Source organism: Scyliorhinus canicula, chromosome 5 (genome assembly GCF_902713615.1).
Source record: "Scyliorhinus canicula chromosome 5, sScyCan1.1, whole genome shotgun sequence".
NCBI lineage: Eukaryota > Metazoa > Chordata > Chondrichthyes > Carcharhiniformes > Scyliorhinidae > Scyliorhinus > Scyliorhinus canicula.
Window position 1 is genome coordinate 180,483,050 of NC_052150.1, and position 19,121 is coordinate 180,502,170.

The following is a 19,121-nucleotide window of genomic DNA, read 5'->3' on the forward strand; positions in this document are numbered from 1 at the left end:
GTGCAAGGATGAGCCTGATACAGTTTAAGGTGGTGCACAGGATGCATATGACTCGGGCAAGAATTAGTGGGTTCTTTCAGGGGGTAGCATACGAGTGTGGGAGGTGTAGGCGGGGGCCAGCAGACCATGCGCACATAGAACATTACAGCGCAGTACAGGCCCTTCGGCCCTCGATGTTGCGCCGACCTGTGAAACCCCTCCAAAGCCCATCTACACTATTCCCTTATCGTCCATATGCCTATCCAATGACTATTTGAATACGTTTAGTGTTGGCGAGTCCATTACTGTTGAAGGCAGGGCATTTCACGCCCTTACTACTCTCCGAGTAAAGAACCTACCTCTGACATCTGTCCTATATCTATCTCCCCTCAATTTAAAGCTATGTCCTCTCGTGCTAGACATCACCATCCAAGGAAAAAGACTCCCACTGTCCACCCTATCTACTCCTCTGATCATCTTGTGTGCCTCAATTAAGTCACCTCTTAACCTTCTTCTCTCTAATGAAAACAGCCTCAAGTCCCTCAGCCTTTCCTCATAAGATCTTCCCTCCATACCAGGCAACATCCTGGTAAATCTCCTCTGCACCCTTTCCAATGCTTCCACATCCTTCCAATAATGTGGCGACCAGAACTGCACACAATACTCCAAATGTGGCCGCACCAGAGTTTTGTTCAACTGCAACATGACCTCATGGCTCCGAAACTCAATTCCTCTACCAATAAAAGCTAACACACCGCATGCCTTCTTAACAACCCTCTCAACCTGTGTGGGAACTTTCAGGGATCTATGGACATGGACATCGAGATCTCTCTGCTCATCCACACTACCAAGAATCTTACCATTAGCCCAGTACACTGTCTTCCTGTTATTCCTTCCAAAATGAATCACCTCTCACTTTTCTGCATTAAACTCCATTTGCCACTGTCAGCCCAGCTCTGCAGCTTATCTATGTCCCTCTGTAACTTGTAACATCCTTCTGCACTGTCCACACCTCCACCAACTTTAGTGTCATCTGCAAATTTACTCACCCATCCTTCTACGCCCTCCTCCAGGTCATTTATAAAAATGACAAACAGCAGCAGCCTCAAAACAGATCCTTGTGGTACACCACTAGTAACTGGACACCAGTCTGAACATTTCCCATCAACCACCACCCTTTGTCTTCTTCCAGCTAGCCAATTACTGATCCAAACTGCTAAATCACCCTGAAATCCATTTTCTGCAATAGCCTACTGTGGGGAACCTTATCAAACGCTTTACTGAAATCCATATACACCACATCAACAGCTTTACCCTGATCCACCTGTTTGGTCACCTTCTCAAAGAACTCAATAAGGTTTGTGAGGCATGACCTACCCTTCACAAAACCATGTTGACTATCTCTAATCAAATTATTCCTTTCCAGATGATTATACATCCCATCTCTTATAAACCTTTCCAAGACTTTGCCCACAACAGATGTAAGGCTCACTGGTCTATAGTTACCGGGGTTGTCTCTACTCCCCTTCTTGAACAAGGGGACAACATTTGCTATCCTCCAGTCTTCTGGCACTATTCCTGTAGACAAAGATGACTTAAAGATCAAAGCCAAAGGCTCAGCAATCTCCTCCCTAGCTTCCCAGAGAATCCTAGGATAAATCCCATATGGCCCAGGGGACTTATCTATTTTAACACTTTCCAGAATCGTTAATGTACCTCTAATGGTGTTTGGGGTTTTGGATGTTTTGGGGTTGCAAAAAATTGGGAAGATTCTGGGCGTGAGTGTTCGTAGTCTTAGCCAGAGTAGTGGAGGAGGAGGTGGACCCTCCTCATAAAGTATGAGTTAAAGGGCTCTTCAAGGGGGTGTGAGGATAGATAGATAGATAGGAGAAATACAGCACAGAACAGGCCATTCGGCCCACGATGTTGCGCCGAACCTTTGTCCTAGGTTAATCATAGAATTTTGGACAATTTTTCATGGCCAATCCACCCAACCTGCACATCTTTGGACTGTGGGAGGAAACCGGAGTCTATCGAACTTGGGACCCTGGAGCTGTGAAGCAATTGTGCTATCCACAATGCTACCGTGCTGCCCTTAAGAAGTTAACCTACACTCCATTATTCTACCCTAATCCAAGTACCTATCCAATAGCCGCTTGAAGGTCCCTAACTTTTCCGACTCAACTACTACCACAGGCAGTGCATTCCATGCCCCCACTACTCTCTGGGTAAAGAACCGGGGGGGGGGGGGGGGGGGGGGGGGGTGTGAAAAAGAGAAAAAATGTGTACAGACTGTATAGTTGATTGTTGGGAAGCATGTTTCCTGGGGTGTTTGTTCGCTGTGACCAGTTTTGATACATGTTTGTAATAAAATACATTTTTAAAAAAAAGAATGAGAAGTTACTTCATTGAAGTGCACAAAATTCTTAGGTGTTCAACAGGGTAGATGCAGGAAGGATGTTTCCCCCTGGCTGAGGAAGGGTTTAGAACCAGAGGACAGTCTCAGAATAAGTGGTAGGCAATTTAAGACCGGGATGAGGACAAATTTCTTCAGTTAGAGGATGTTGAATGTTTAGAATTCTCTACCCACAGAGAAACACAAGATGATCTATCAAAACAAATTGATCACAAATGGGCCAAATGGTGCTTAACCTCATTTGAAAACTGCATTTCAATATTTGCCTGTTCTGAAAGAAAATATTGAAAATGTAATTAACAATAGGTAACATATAAAGTTAATAAAGCTAACCTCTTTTTCCCACGGTGGGCTATTTATACACCCCGACTCTCTGCTGGAAGGCAACAGGTGCGATTGACTGCTGGCACTTGATGTTTCAAACTGATTTGACTGGATAAAGTCCGGAGCCAGATACCGAACTGGCATACAGGGACTGCAAGATGAGCCGCCAGTACCTGGTGGAGGAAAATGTACAGTTCACTGTTCATCATCAGGACAATCAACAGCAATATTAACTGCAAAATAAGATATACACATTAGAGCAGACAAAGTTAAAAAGTGGTTTACAACCATAATGGGATGAGAAGTAGACAAATATTGCTTTTGCAAAGAGTAAATAAACTTTATTTTAGATTTATATTAAATGCAAATTAATGTATTTGATTAATTACTTTTCCAATTGTTTTTTTAAATGCCAGCTTTCGCATTTGAACACTTTGTGATAATTTGTTAATAATCGGCTTCAAAATCGTCTTATGGCCAAGTACAAAGTCTACTCCGTGGAGCCAGAAAAGTATGGTTGTCATCTGACAAAGCTGCTGACTACAAAATATCAAAAGCAAGCAGTTTTCTGGGGTCAGGAATCTAGTATATTTACATTTGTTGGCAATGCATTTATGTTTGTCAAACCTTTTGTCTTAAGCTCCTTGTCACATGCTTTGGCACTCTGAGGCAGAGGAGAACAAAGTGATCCAAGGGAGAGATTGGCGTTGTTATATATCATGGGGCTCAATACTGGCGACGTATCTTTAATCTTCCCTCCCATTGGAGTGTTCTAAATAGAAAGTCGAAATTCATGAGCACTTAACTCTACAAAAGGAAAATGTATTATGTATTTGGGCTTAAATTCTTAATTTCTACAAGAACTTGTATCAATAGACAATCTTTTTAAATGATAAAAATCACTTTAAGTGGTTACATTTTGCAGCAGCTCTCGGAGGTCAACAAATCAGCCCGAATTTATGGTTAATTGGCAATGGGAGTTCACAAATTCTTGCAACCAAATGCTAAAGCAGAAGATGCAATTCACATTGTTTTTTTAAAAATACATTTTCACATTGTTGTAATAAAAAAAATAGAAAAATGTGGCATTTGAGCTGTGGCTGTTGTCCTGGGAGGACTTGGGTTTTTGTTTGGGGATCCAAAGTTGGGCAAAGGGAGCGGATGACCAACTTGAGCTGGTGTCTTTGGAGGAACGGGACGTCACCAGTCAGTGCCTTGAAGCTCATCTGCCTGCCGTTCAATCAAAAATCATGTCAAATTTTTGACCATGTTGCGGGGGAGAGAGAAAAGATTGGCCACTATTTTATCTGCGGGTGTATGTAGAACCGACCTCAGTGGGATCTTTTGTGGTTTCAAATTTTTGTTTTTAATTATTGGAAAGGGGGTCGTGCTGGGACTTGCGGGAGCCATTGCGGTTTAAGAAAGGCGGCAGTTGGCAGTGCATGCGGGAGGCACGCGCTGGCGCTCGCGGCAGCGTTATTTTTAATAACGGCAGTTGGGGCTGTTGACAGCAGTCAGTTGAACAAAGGCAGCCGGAGCGGAAGGCAGCCGACAACTGAGCGGAAGAAAAAAGCCAACGGCATGCGGACGGCTCCGCAAAGCGAATAAAGTGACAGCGGCTGTAAAGAAATAAATAAAGAGCAGGAGGAAGAAAGAAAAACCAAAACAACCCAGAAAATATATCAGAAGACCCAAGACTAAAAGAATAATGATTGACAAGGTCTTACTACTAGCCTAATATCGAAAGAAAAAGATCTGTTATATCCTTTGAAAAAAAAAGTTTTAATCTGTTAATTTTGAAAATAAACTTTATTTCTTTATAACCCTACTAATATCCTGAAAAAATTGCTATTAATTCCAATTCTGAAGTTTACTTTTTCTACTGACCCGTGTTTCGTGCTATTAAGGTGATAAGTAATCTTTCAGGAAGCTATGGGTTATACCGGTGATTAACTTGAAAATTTTGTTTGATCCGAATAGCACCCACCCAAGTCTGTCCAGGAGCCAGGGACAAGGTGCACCATATAGAATTTCTCGACCCTTTGTGGTTTCGGGGGAGAATTCTTGGTGGTAATAGCTTCAGAGTGGAAGTATGAATGAGGGATCAATATGTTGGGGAACAGAGTTTTAGATTCTGCAACTATTAGAACATAGTACTGTACAGTACAGTACAGGCCCTTCAGCCCACAATGTTGTGCCGAACTAGTCTGAAACTAAGATCAAATCAACCTACTCCCAATCATTCTAGTGCACTCCATATGCCTATCCAATAACCGCTTGAAAAATTCCTGAAGTGTCCGACTCCACTACCATAGCTGGGAGTGCGTTCCACGCCCCAACCACTTTCTGAGTAAAGAACCTACCTCTGACATCCTTCCTATACCTTCCACGATGAACCTTCTAGTTCTGCCCCCTTGTAACAGCTACATCCACCTGAGGAAAAAGTCTCTGAACGTCCACTCTATCTATACCTCTCATCATCTTATACACCTCAATTAAGTCACCTCTCATCCTCCTTCGCTCCAATGAGAAAAGCCCTAGATCCCTCAACCTTTCCTCAAAGGACCTACCCTCCAATTCAGGCAGCATCCTGGTAAATCTCCTTTGCACCTTTCCAATGCTTCCACATCCTTCCTATAATGAGGTGACCAGAACTGCACACAATACTCCAAATGTGGTCTAACCAAGGTCTTGTACAGTTGCAGCATAACCTCACAGCTCTTAATAAATGCTAACACACTACAGGCTTTCTTCACGGCTCTATCCACTTGGGTGGCAACTTTCAGAGATCTATGGACATGAACTCAGATCTCTCTGCTCCTCCACATTCTTCAGAACCCTGCCGTTAATCCTGTAATCTGCATTCAAATTGGAGAGAGGATTGGCGATGATCTTGGTTGTAATGGAGGACCCAACAGTAATGCGGGCCAACCTTCAGAGAGCCCTTTAGTTCCTACAAAGCAGTGGTGACTTCAGCAAAACTTCTTGCTCTCAGATCTGGAGTCCAAGAAACAAATGCCCCATCACGTTACTGTCAATGTGATAGGAGCCAGATTAACTATATAGTATATTGAATCTTAATTTTCCACTCCATTTGCTTAGAGGAAAAACAAAGCTTAAGAAAACATACAGTAGGTGCTCAAGAGAAGCTAGGACAAGTTGCTTTGGCTTTGGAGAGGGCAAAAGTCAGCAACAGTATCAGATGAATGGAAAATTGGAGGGATATCAGAGTGTGTAAAACATTGGGCCAACACAATTTCCATGTATCTGATTAACTCAGAACCAGTAAATTTATCCTTGTGTGCTGGAGTCACTGGGGGTCAGAGATATTAAGTAATGTATCCATGTTTCAAAATTGGATGCAAAAATATATATTTTTTTAAAATTTGGGGTGAAGTATTTACACATTCAATTAGGATTGGATTAGATTTGTTTATTGTCACGTGTACCGAGGTACAGTGAAATGTATTTTTCTGCAAGCAGCTCAACAGATCATTCAGTACATGGGAAGAAAAGGGAATTAAACAGAATTCAGAAAATACATGAGAATACATAATAGGGCAACACAATATATACAATGTACTACATAAGCATTGGCATCGGATGAAGCAGACATGGGTGTAGTGTTAATGAGGTCAGTCCATAAGAGGGTCATTTAGGAGTCTGGTGACAGTGGGGAAGAAGCTGTTTTTGAGTCTGTTCGTCCGTGTTCTCAGACTTCTGAATCTCCTGCCCGATGGAAGAAGTTGGAAAAGTGAGTAAGCCGGGTGGGAGGGATCCTTGATTATGCTGCCTGCTTTGCCTCGGCAGCGGGAGGTGTAGATGGAATCAATGGATGGGAGGCAGGTTTGTGTGATGGACTGGGCAAAGTATTATTAAGGGTGATATTAAGACCCAGGAAACTGAGCGGTACGGTGAACATTGGTTGATTAGGGTTACAAAAAGTCTGCCTAAGCAATCTCTTTGGGACAACCAACATGCCAGTCTCGATCCGGGCCAGCCTTTATACTGGGTTCTTATGAGCTCTAGCTGGGCGGAGACAAGCAGGGAAGCTCATATTCCATGAGATGATCAGCCAGGGTATCCCCATGGGCCTTGTGGGGGTCATTACTCGCTCTTCAAAGTCCGAAAGCTCCTTCTGAATTACAAACAGAGAAGGCTTTCTGCACCCCAGCGGTGGGTCTGGATCGGGTGGTGTATAACAGTTTGCAGAATGCTTTTTCCGAGATGATCTCCAGAGGGCTATTGCTGGTAGTTCACCCCCAAACACAACATAGCGTTGGTTTTTAATCTCCCATCTGGAGCAGTCATCATCTTGATGGTCTGGGTTTTGGGCCACGGGTTGTACACCTTGGCCAACGAGTGATTCCTGGAAAGGTTGTGATACCAATGTCTGTGTCTGGGCATCCTCTGGAGGTGGGCTCTCGTCTCTTAAGGTGGTCAATGTGTTTGTGCAAGGTCTTCTCTTGGGTCTTGACCTTGTAAGATATGGGCCCGGTTTTCTCCAGCACAATCCCTGGGAGCCAAAGAGTATAGCTCTGAAGTTCGGGATGTAAACAGCGGTTGGAAATTTCTCCCTGGTGTCCTGTGGTTCTGATACGTCCACTGCAGGTCAACGTTCCTGCTCAAACTTGGCACAAAAATTAGTGTTAAAATTGGGTTCTGAGCACCAGCTCATCAGCAGCTCCACCAATGCTACCCCTGTCATGACATGCAGCATGGTCTCACAGTGAAAAAGCAAACTTGGTAGTAGTTTCCAGGGAGCCTTTGTTTCCGCATGAATGTTTGTACCACCCGTTTGGCCAAGCCATTTTAGAACAGGTGGTACAGGGCGATCAGTGTGCCATATCCCATTTATATGTACAAATATGGAAAACTCCGCTTGTGAACAGGGTTCCATTATCAGTGACTAGCACCTCAGGAATCCCATGGGTGTCAAAAGAGCACCTTAATTTTTCCAATGGTGGCTTTCGATGTGGCGAATGTCATCCACGTACGACTAGCCATTTGGAATTGGCGTCCACGAGGATTAGACACATGCGCCCCATGAAAGATCCAGCCAAGTCTGCATTTAGCCTTATCCAGCGGTGCACTGGACATTCCCAAGGCCAAAGGAAGGAATTTCTGGTGCTCTTGACAAGCTGGGCATCGTCTCACAACCAGTTCGATGCCACCATATTGATCCCTGGGCACCAGACATAACTCTTTGCCACAGTATTTTCATCTTCGAAGCCAGGATCCAATTCCTAGTCTGGCTGCGGGATGACTACACGGGCTCCCCACAGAAGGATGCTGCCTTCAACACTCAGTTCTTGCTGTTTCAGGATGTAGCATTGCTGGGGAGGGGAGATCCCAATGCGGGATCGCTCTGCGACCTGGCTGTTGCCAGCGGAGTTTTTATGAAGTTTTAAAAGTTGCTACAACTTTGTCCACCTCAGGTGGGGCCATGAGCAAGGCTTTGGCTCGAGGTGACCTAATCCACTGTCCAGGGTGGCGTGCTCTCAGCCGATTCTGGTGGCCTTGGTTGCCGCGTGTTCTATGCCCACAGGCCTGGCAATGTTGCCGGAACTCACCTTCATCCTCAGAGGAGGTGGCCCTCTGGTCCACGACGGCCCGTGCACATTGAGCCCGGACACCTTTGTATCTTTGGTAGTCATTTTGGATGGGACCTGAGCGTTTGAGCACTGCCCTGGGACGTCACTGGAGTCCAGCATGGAGGTCAAACAACACCTGAACACCTTTTTTTTTGCATTTGCGCAGGACAGTGCTAGCTCAACGGATCTATTAAAACCCAGCACAGGCTCTGCCAACAGCTTCCTCTGTGTGGCTATGTTATTAATTCTGCACCCCAGCCGGTCCCTCAGGATCTTGGAAAATTCGTAACTGACTCTCCTGGAATCAGCACAGCAGCATTGATCCTGTACTGTTGTGTGATTACTGCTGGTTTTGGGTTGTAATGGTTGGACACCAACTCTACCAATTCATCAAATGATTTTGAATCCAGAGCTGCTAGATAGGTAAGATTTTTTATAATGCTGAAGGTGGGGCCCCGCAGGCAGTCATGAGGATTACCTTCTGTTGGTCCTCTCTAAAGTGATGCCATTGGCTTGGAAAAATTGCCTAATCCGCTCGGTGAACAACGCACAATCTTCCGGGCCCGCATGGAAGGCCTCCGGTTTCCCATATTTAAAAAAAGTCAGTTCCATGTGTTGCTGCATGGCAATCCTCCAGAGCGCCTGGGACTTCCAGAATTGGAGTTAGAATTTATTTTGCCTCATCCCAACAAGACCCAGGAAACAGAGCGATAGAAATAGCAATTAGATTATTATTGTTGATGTTGGTCAAGGGATAAACATTGGCCAGAACACCTCCACTGTTGTTATGCAAACAGGGACAAAACTTTTTAAACATCCATTTGGGAAAGAAGACTGCAGCTTAGTTTAATGTCTCATTTGAAAGAAAAAGTTTCTGAAAGTCCAGCACCCTTTCAGTGTTGCACTATTATAAAAGCTGGGGGGGGATAAACTTTAATCTCCCCACATAACTGGAATTGTGCAAAGAGTTGACAATATTAATGAAGGTGTTTTGTTCAAGTCACCAAGTGACTAGAAAGGAATAATATGTTTTCAAAAGTTCTAGAGCCGTTTAAATACACAAATCTCAACCCAGATATTAGCAATGTATTCCCAGGTGTTTTTTTGTTTTCATTTAAACCAGGGGTGGGCAAACTTTTCCGTGCAAGGGCCACATTCAGAAATTCACAATTTTAAAGGGCCGCATAGTATATTAATTAATAGTGCCGGTTGTAACCAATTAGCGTGCGGCATATACCTCAGCGCTTCCCCCGGCGGCATCCTGCCTTTAGCCCTCTTTTTCTCTACTTTCAAAAATGGCGCTTCACCCGGTTATGATTCTGGGTGCCTCATATAGAACATAGAACAGTACAGCACAGAACAGGCCCTTCGGCCCTCGATGTTGTGCCGAGCAATGATCACCCTACTCAAGTCAACGTATCCACCCTATACCAGTAACCCAACCGCCCCCCCCCCCCCCCCCCCCCCCCCCCCCCCCCCCCCCCCCCCCCCCCCCCCCCCCCCCCCCCCCCCCCCCTCCCCCCCCCCCCCCCCCCCCCCCCCCCCCATTAACCTTATTAAAAAAAAGAAATTTTTTTTTTTTTTTTAATGACTTGATCTTGGTGGGCCGCATAAAGATTTTGGCCCGCGGGCCGTAGTTTGCCCACCCCTGATTTAAACTATTAAAATATCACGCATTAGCAAGAAGAACTAAGATAATTGAAAATTAGGTCTGTGAACTTTTATAAAAAAGAACATCCATTGGAATACCACAATTGAAATAAGATTCAACATACAGTAAAATGACAGTAGAATTAGTACTTACAAAGCTCAGAGAGCTGATGAGGGACAGGATCTGACCTGGAGTACGATAGTAATCCAGTTTTGGATTAATCATGGATGGGGTGTTCAGAATATCCATTATATTTATCTCTGGAGACAAGAACGTAGTTACAAATGTTTAGTGATCAAACTGGAATATGGAATTAGATTCTTTAACAAAACATAGTCAGGAATTTCAGCAATGCAGTAAAACAGGATAATCCTACTTGTTCCTCAACAAAGTATCTGGATTTAAAATTATGTAACATTCACAGCAGTTCATTTTGTTACTACCTCGATTTAGAGTAACTCTGGAGAGACCAAAGTCAGTCAATTTGATGTGGCCCAGGTTAGATATCAGCATGTTGTCCGGCTTCAGATCTCTAAGAGAGACCAGAAAATTATATTACAATACAAGAGAACAGACAGTATATACCTCTTTACAATCTTCCTTCCCAAGTGGCCTATGCTTAAATTAGAGACATATACATTTGGGAGTATAGGAATAGAAGATTATTATTGAGCCCTTTGAGACTTTACTGTATGATTAACATAAAACTGCAAGAGAAATTGAATGTGACATGTTGATTTTCTATTGAATAAGCTATGTTCAATCCTGGCAGATAAAATGTTATGATGTTGATGGAGGGATAAACATTGGCCACAGGAAACCAGGGAGAACTCCCTTACTCTTCCTCAATATAGTACCATAGTATACTTTACATCCATCTGACAGGATAGATGGGGCCGCTGTTTAACGTCTCATTCAAAAGATGGCACCTCCAACAGTGCAACACTCCCATAGTTTGTACTGGCGTGTCAGCCAGTTTTTAATTGCTCAAGTCCGGAGTGGGAATCTGGAACCAAGAACCAGACATGGCTGTGCTGACCTTCATGATAATTTACTCTAACAGCGCTCATCTAGGCTCAGGTTTGAAGAAAACCCAATTGGACAAAAAGCCATAAGACACCAAAATAATTTCCCATCACAACAGTGCCGTAAGAGTGGAGGAGAAAAGAATTGAGTTTTAAAAAAGTGAATGAACATGCACACACTTTACAAGTGTTAGTTCAGTCTTACTGTACCTATGAATAATACCATGTCTGTGCAAATAATCCAAAGCAACAGCAACCTCAGAGATGTACTTTACAGCCATGTCTTCATCAAAATAGCCATAAATGTGAAGCAGGGACTTCACATCCCCACCAATAAGATATTCCATCACCTGAGGGAAAGAAAAAGATTTGTCTCTTTTCTCTTTGCCTAGGAAGCCAGTATCTTGCATTTATCTTTAGAAGTATAAGGTAAAGCCAGTATATGGTCTAGCAATCATGCAGATCATTAAATCAGCCAGTATTTTCTACTCACTAGTCTGTTCTCTCAAAGCTCAGATGTATGTCTGCAACAAATTCCAAGGGTTGCTCTCCAGCTATGAGCAAGTCAATAATGAATCATCCCAACTCTTGTGAATCCCTACAATCCCTTTGCCCCATCAGCAGCCACGCTTTTAACCACCTAGGTCCCAACTCTCCGGAAATCCCTTAACAGACCTCTTCATTTCCTTTAAGGACTCAAATATGAAAAAAAATTAACATTTTGAGCATCAAGTCACCCCTCTAATCATTCCTCCTTTTAATTGCCGTCCATTTAAACTTCACATTAAGAATATTTGGCCATTTATTGAAGTTAATGGCATTCTAACAAATGCTTGCATATTAATACCCAATTAATTTATTCTCAATTAAGGGGAAATTTAGCGTGGCCAATCAACCTGCCCTGCACATCGTTTGGGTTGTGGGGGCGAAACCTACGCAAACTCAGGGAGAATATGCAAACTCCACATAGACAGTGACCCAGAACCGGCACTGAACCTGGGATCTCGGTGCAGTGAGGCCACAGTGCTAACCACTGTGCCACAGTGCTGTCCTAACTGCTTGCATTTATAAAAAAGGAAAAACCTCCTTTAAGCACTTATTTATTAACCATGTCCTGCAATGATCTGCACCTGAACAAAAAAATAGCATATACTTACAAGGTAAACATTGTTAGCAGACTGCAGTGAATAGTATAAGTGCACAATGAATGGGCTTTTACTAAGAGCTAGTGCAGCTCTCTCTGCCTGCAATTGGTGGACCATGTTTTTATGGATCAGATCAGCTTTCTTGACAACCTTGGGTGAGAGGAGAGGAAGAGATAGGTCAAAAATACGAAAATATTCCATTTTAGATATTTAAATATTTCTGCATGCAAATATTAAATTTAGAATTTTCATTGTCTGCACTTGACAGCAACTAAAGTCAGTTTTTTTCAATTTAAAATTGATATGAAAAATTGGGACATTCATGCAATTTGCCTCAACATTTCCAGCTCAAAATTAATTTTGTAGCAAGTGGAAAAACACCAAACACATTTGCATTGCCTTTTCCCGTCAACATTTAGAGGAACGTGTATTCATCCCCATTACCTCTGCCCTTCAACTGAAATGACATAGATTCACTCACTCCCTCCCACACCACATACTTTCAATGTTCATTTTTACTGCAACTGTGGCTCTGATCTCCCCAAAATTCTCCACCTTAAATTTTCCTTTTTATTCCAATTCGGATTGGTCTCTTGAAATACTCGTGAAGCCGAATGAAGTTTCGAAAACAGCATTTCATCTTTCTGTTGGGCACTTCGCAGCCATCTGGTCTGATAACTTGATTTTAGTAATAAAAACAGAAAAGGCTGGACATTCTCGGCAGAGCAGGCATCTGGGAAGACACGGAAAGATTTCCAAATGTGGGAACAAGCAGTGAAGCCGAATGAAGTTTCGAAAACAGCATTTCATCTTTCTGTTGGGTACTTCGCAGTCATCTGGTCTGATCACTTGATTTTAGTAATAAAAACAGAAAAGGCTGGACATTCTCGGCAGAGCAGGCATCTGGGAAGACACGGAAAGATTTCCAAATGTGGGAACAAGCGGGAACTGCCACGAGCTTCTTGGTGCATGGCTGTCTATTCCATGTTAATTGATCCACTTAACGAGGGCCCACGGACTTCTCGCCGCAAATAAAGGCTCGGCAGCCGATTTGCCGGGACCGCGCTCGCCAGCCCTCCGCTAACAAGGTCCAGCAGTACTTGCACGGCCAGCCCCATTCAGCTCTCGTAGCCACGGCACCGAAGAGACCAGCCCTAAGATTCAGTGATGCGGACCTGGCGAGGCTCCTAGATGCAATTGAGGTCGGGAGGGATGTCCTGCCCCCCCCCCCCCCCCCCCCCCCCCCCCCAAGCATCCACCCCTTGCGCCAAATTTTGATGGGCCCCCCAACCCTCCCTTCACCCCACCTCACCATTCAACCCCTCCAATCCTTCTTTCAAAGCAGTCATCCACCACCCCACACCATTGTGAACCACATGTGCAGAAAACAATGCCAGTTGTCTCCGCAGGAAAAGCTGTTGCAATAGGCAGAAGGTCCAGACTGGGGGCGGGGTGCTGGACTTAAGAATCGTTATCACCTTCGAGGAACAGGCTTTGGAGGTGATTGGATGACCAAGGAGAGCGAAGATTGGCTGAAGCCATAGAGGTGAAGAACTACTGGGCCCCACCCAGAGGACGTATCAAACGCGAGTTGTTAATGTCATATTGACTGATCCATCCCTCCCCTGACCACATGTCCATTCTCCCACAGATTCTCTCAAAGCTCAGATGTATGAGCACGGTAGCATGCCAGGGGAGCACGGTAGCATGGTGGTTAGCATCAATGCTTCACAGCTCCAGGGTCCCAGGTTCGATTCCCGGCTGGGTCACTGTCTGTGTGGAGTCTGCATGTCCTCCCCGTGTGTGCGTGGGTTTCCTCTGGGTGCTCCGGTTTCCTCCCACAGTCCAAAGATGTGCGGGTTAGGTGGATTGGCCAGGCTAAATTGCCCATAGTGTCCTAAAAAATAAGGTTAATGGGGGTTGTTGGGTTACTGGCCTAGGGTGGATACGTGGGCTTGAGTAGGGTGATCATTGCTCGGCACAACATCGAGGGCCGAAGGGCCTGTTCTGTGCTGTACTGTTCTAATTCTGCAGCCAACGGTGCAGGCCCATTGTCCATAGCCGATTCAGGAGTCCCAAAGGCTATGGGCGCAGGAGATAGTGCTGGTAATGCATGGCACCAAGGCCAGCATTGTTAGGGTGGTGACCGCAGTGGAGAGCCTGATGCATGCCATCGGCAGCATGAGTGGAGGTGTCCATGGTGTTGCACAGTCAGTGACGACCATCGTTTAGTGCCTTAGCAGTCTGGTCGACTCGATGGGAATTGTGACCAGGGCAGATCGGGTTGAAGCGCTGCGGAGCCTACAGGGACGAACCAGTTAAATCGCAAACAGTTTGGCGCCCGGTGCAGTTCTTTTTTTTCTCCTCACCTCCTCGCTATTCATCGCACTCTCGCTCGAGCGCAACAAGGCCACTGAATTGCACCCACAGCTTTAAGTGGCTATAATTTAGTGTTTCTGTGTAAGGAAGGCTGTACCTATAATTAGATTCCTGTGATCAAAAAGGTGTTTGTAGATGTGGAGGCTTTTGGTTTCAAACAAATCTGTGGTTCTATTGTGCTTGGAGGAGTTAGTGTGAAGAATATATAAAAGCTTAGAAAGGATGAAGTCATTGATTAGCAACCAGCAGGCCCCTTGAATTAGTTTTAGCTGAATTTGTTTGTAATTGGAGATAGATGTGGAGAGTGAACACCTCAACTCTGCCAGGAAACACAGCTCCAGGGTCCCGGGTTCCTGTCTGTGCGGAGTCTGCACGTTCTCCCAGTGTCTGCGTGGGTTTCCTCCGGGTGCTTCAGTTTCCTTCCACAAGCCCCGAAAGACGTGCTATTAGGCAATTTGGACATTCCAAATTCTCCCTCGGTGTACCCGAACAGGCGCTAGAATGTGGAGACTAGGGGCTTTTCACAGTAACTTGATTGCAGTGTTAATTTAAGCCTACTTTTGACAATTCTGACAAGAGTATCATTAAAGATTATTATTACACAGTTCTGTCACTGTGGAGGGAGCGAATATTAAAGTGTTGGATATGGTGCCAATCAAGCAGGCTGCTTTGTTCAGGATGGTGTGGAGTTCCTTCAATGTTGTTGGAGCTGCACTAATGCAGGCAAGTGGAGTGTATTGCGTTATATTCCTGATGTACCTTTCTGACGGTGAACAGGGAGTCAGGAGGTTCCTGGTCTCTGACCAGTTTTTGTAGCATCAGTATTTGTGGCCAGTCCAGTTCAGTTTCTGGGCAATGGTAACACTAGGATGTTGATGGGGAAGTTACATGATAGCAATGCCAGGCAGCAGAGTGGCACAGTGGTTAGCACTGTTGCATTGCAGCACCAAGGACCGGGTTCGATCTGGCCCCGGGTCACTATCCATGTTGTACATTCTCCCCATGTCTGCGAGGATCTCACCCCAGCAATCCAAAAGAATGTGCAGGGTAGGTGAATTGGCCACACAAAATTTCCGCTTAAGTGGAAAATAATAATTAGGTACTCTAAATTTATTTTAAAATATAGTGATGGTAGGGTAACACGGTGGCACAGTGGTTGGCATTGCTGCCTCACGGCACCAAGATCCCAGGTTCGATCCCGGCTCTGGGTCCCTGTCTGCGTGGAGTTTGCACATTTACCCCGTGTTTGCGTGGGTTTCACCCCCACAACCCAAAAAGATGTGCAGGTTACATGGATTGGCCACACTAAATTGCCCCTTAATTGGAAAAATTAATTAGGTCTAAATTTAATGTAGTGATGGTAATGCCATTGAACAACATGCGGGAAGGGAGATGGTTGGATTCTCCCTTTTTGGAGATGGTCATTGCCTGGCACAAATGTTGTCTAGGTCTTGCTGCATTTGGACACAGACAGTTTCAGTATCAAGAGTTGAAAACAGAGCTGAACATCAGCAAACATTCCCACTTCAGTACTGACCCATGACGGAGGAAGGTAATTGAGGTAAACCACTGAAGATGGCCAGGCTTAGTACTACCTAGAAACTCCTGCAGCAATGTCCTGGGATTGAGACAATTGATTTCCAACACCAATCTTCTTTTATGCTAGGCACTCCCAAGTCCCTCCTATATCCCATTGATTTTAGTTTTGCAGGGCTCTGTTGAGTGCAGGGCTCCTTGATACCACACTTGGCCAAATGCTTCCTTGATACCAAGGGAAGTACCTCTCACCACAAGTTCAGCTCTTTTGTCCACGTTCCAACCAAGGCAGCACAACAGCACAGTAGTTAGGGTCCCAGGTTCGATTTCCGGCTTGGGTCAATGTCTGTGCAGAGTCTACCCGTTCTTCCAGTGTGCTCCGGTTTCTTCCCACAAGTCCCAAAAGACGTGTTTGTTAGACAAAATTCTGAATCCTCCCTCAGTGTACCCGAACAGGCCCTGGAGTGTGGCGACCAGGGGGTTTTCACAGTAACTTCATTGCAGTGTTAATATAAATCCATTTGTGACACTAATGAAGATTATCATTTAGGCTGTAATGAGGTCTGGACTCTCTGGTACTAGAGGAACTCAACAGAACACCAGTGAGCAGGTCATTCCTGAGTAAGTGCTGCTCAAAAGCAATGTTGACGATCCCTTCCACACTGGGGAGTTTGTAATATATGGCAGTTTGTAACATATGGGTGGGTCTCGGTTAAAACTGAACCCATCCAAACCAGACTGTGCTCCAGTCTCAGGAAACAAGTCCAGGCAAGACCAAACGTTAAAAGAAAAATAACCCTGAATACGTTTAACCACGAACATTGTGCGAGTGAAGATGTCTTGTTTAGATTTGATTAAAGATCACAGCAGGTCTTTTGAGTATTGTGTTTTTGCCCCCCTTTGAACTGGCCCCATCTAGTCCAATACTTGCCTTGACAGCGTACAGCTTTTTTTCGTCATGTTTCTTCCGAGCGAGGTACACTTTGCCAAAAGCCCCGCGACTGATGGGCTTGATTATGGCGAAATCCTCGATACTGGGGGCTGCCGGCACCTTGATCACCTTCACATCCCTGTACAAGCCGGCGGGACTCGGAACCTCCATCCTCCAACTGGAACCGAGCGACCATTCCTCCCGATTACAATGGGGACGGCCAACACACTCAGAGGCTGCGCCGCTCCTGCGCCGCCCGCGCGCACTTCTCGATTTTCAAAGTCCCGCTCAGGTCCTTCGCCAAACGGTTCGATCTCAATAGGTGTCTTGAAAATTTGGCATGAAACTGGAATAATTTCCAACTTTGATTGAATCATTCGTTTCGGGAGTGGTTCCATTTGTTGTTTTTTTTAAGATTTTATACCAACTTTCGAAATGACTTTATTCTTAAATTCTCTCTTTAATCCTTGTGAAAGCAGGCACTGAGGAAGCTGCATTGATGGGTCCTGGAGGGCCGGTGCTGTGACGCAGTTTGTAATGAGTGATTGATTTACTGATCTGATCGATTAATTAATTTGCTTGCTCGTTCTTTGGGGTTGCTGTGCAGTGTTTCTCCTTCAGAACATGGTCTTGGGAGTTGTCACAGACAAGCCCAGCCCTGAACAACCAAACCAAAGTGTCTAAAATAAATACAAAATACGGCCAATGCTGGAATCTAAAATTGAAAATGATGGAAACAAAACCCTCTGTGGAAAGAGAAAATAAAGCTGGCATTTGAAATGTTCGTATAACTGCTGAGATTTTCCAGCACTTTCTGTTTTTGTTTGAAAATAGAGTCTCACTGCAAGTGGGACAAGTTGCTAGCCTATTTACAAATATGGGGAATATGTTAATTTTAACCAGGACATGTGTGAAATTGGAAACTAAATTGCTGGAAACACATCAGTCAGCACTGGAGAATTTTGAAGATGGGTCAGTACGTAGAACGATTAATTAATCAGCACAGAAGGCGAGCATTTGGACCATTGTGGCTTATGCCGACTTTTAGAAGAAAGAGTCATGTGGGGGTAGGGGCTGTTTCCCCCCACCCCCCCTCACCCACGGGACTGGGGTGGTACCCAGGCACGGACCGCCATAAGGCAACCGACTTGCTGCGCACCCCACTGAGCACTGACCGTGGCCCCTGGTTCTGCAGAGTGACATGTATGGGTACCCCCACCCCTGCCACACCACCCCATTCACCTGGCTGCCACCTGCCGGCAAGGTATCAGGTGGCCCACCCAGGGCAATGTCCACTGTAGGGGCTGATTTAGCTCACTGGGCTAAATCACTGGCTTTTCAAGCAGGCCAGCAGCACGGTTCGATTCCCGTACCAGCCTCCCCGGACAGGCGCCGGAATGTGGCGACTAGGGGCTTTTCACAGTGACTTCATTGAAGCCTACTCGTGACAATAAGCAATTTTCATTCATTTCATTTCACTGTAACATACTGCTGGTATGGGCAGTGCCAGCCAATGGCACCCCTGGCATCAGAATGGGCACCAGGGCCAGAGTCCCCACAGTGCTGGGCAACAACGGGGCCAGGGGTGCAGGAAGGGTGGGTAACATGTGGGCGAAAAGTCCGCAGTGCCAACCGGGGGCCACCATGTGGATCTGGTTGGGCACAGGGTTAAGCACCATGCTAACATGTCGGCCTTTCACCCCTGCAGACAATGGATAATGGAATTCAACCAGCAATGGGGGCTTTCCTGTGGGATGCCCTGCGGCTGTACGAGCTGGAGCTGCTCGTGGAGGAGGAAGTTGCAGCAGTGGAGCATGCAGCAGCGAAGCGTGCAGCAGCGGAGCCTGCCCCAGAGGAACAGGGGACAGCCGTCCAGGATGGAGAGCCAGCTGCCCAACAGGTTGAGGAGGCGGTGCCGCATGAGGCCTTGCATGCACCGACAGCACCTGTCATTCGAGGACCTACCGGACTAGGCATGCTGTTGAAGACTCCAACTAAGCAGTGCAACATATCTGCCAGATCGTGGCACCCCTCGCACCGTGGGGTATATGGGAGAGGGCACACATTCCCGGTGGCCGTTATGGTGACGGTTGCACTGAACCTTTACGTGACAGGGTCCTTACAGGTGCTGAGTGGTGACC

General features: G+C 45.5%; 1 protein-coding gene across 6 annotated transcripts in view; it reads right to left on the bottom strand.

Annotated features, from left to right (window-relative positions):
• mastl (microtubule associated serine/threonine kinase-like) overlaps window positions 1–17,258 on the bottom strand; it is a 68,313-nt gene extending 51,055 nt beyond the window's left edge. For 2 of the 6 annotated variants that reach the window (XR_005460774.1, XM_038798189.1), the window contains exons 1-7: window positions 16,981–17,258; window positions 12,147–12,284; window positions 11,200–11,339; window positions 10,408–10,496; window positions 10,118–10,224; window positions 3,347–3,491; window positions 2,729–2,892 (exon numbers count right to left, since the gene is read on the bottom strand). Coding sequence is in view for 5 of the 6 variants with exons in the window: in XM_038798189.1 (XP_038654117.1) it covers window positions 2,729–2,892; window positions 3,347–3,491; window positions 10,118–10,224; window positions 10,408–10,496; window positions 11,200–11,339; window positions 12,147–12,284; window positions 16,981–17,151 (954 nt within the window). In the remaining variant the exon portion in view is untranslated. Of the gene's footprint in view, window positions 1–2,728; window positions 2,893–3,346; window positions 3,492–10,117; window positions 10,225–10,407; window positions 10,497–11,199; window positions 11,340–12,146; window positions 12,285–16,301; window positions 16,399–16,980 lie in introns of those variants that run through there. The other 4 variants (XM_038798187.1, XM_038798188.1, XM_038798190.1 and 1 more) reach the window with 4 other exon arrangements.
• Between the last annotated feature and the right edge of the window lie 1,863 nt (window positions 17,259–19,121).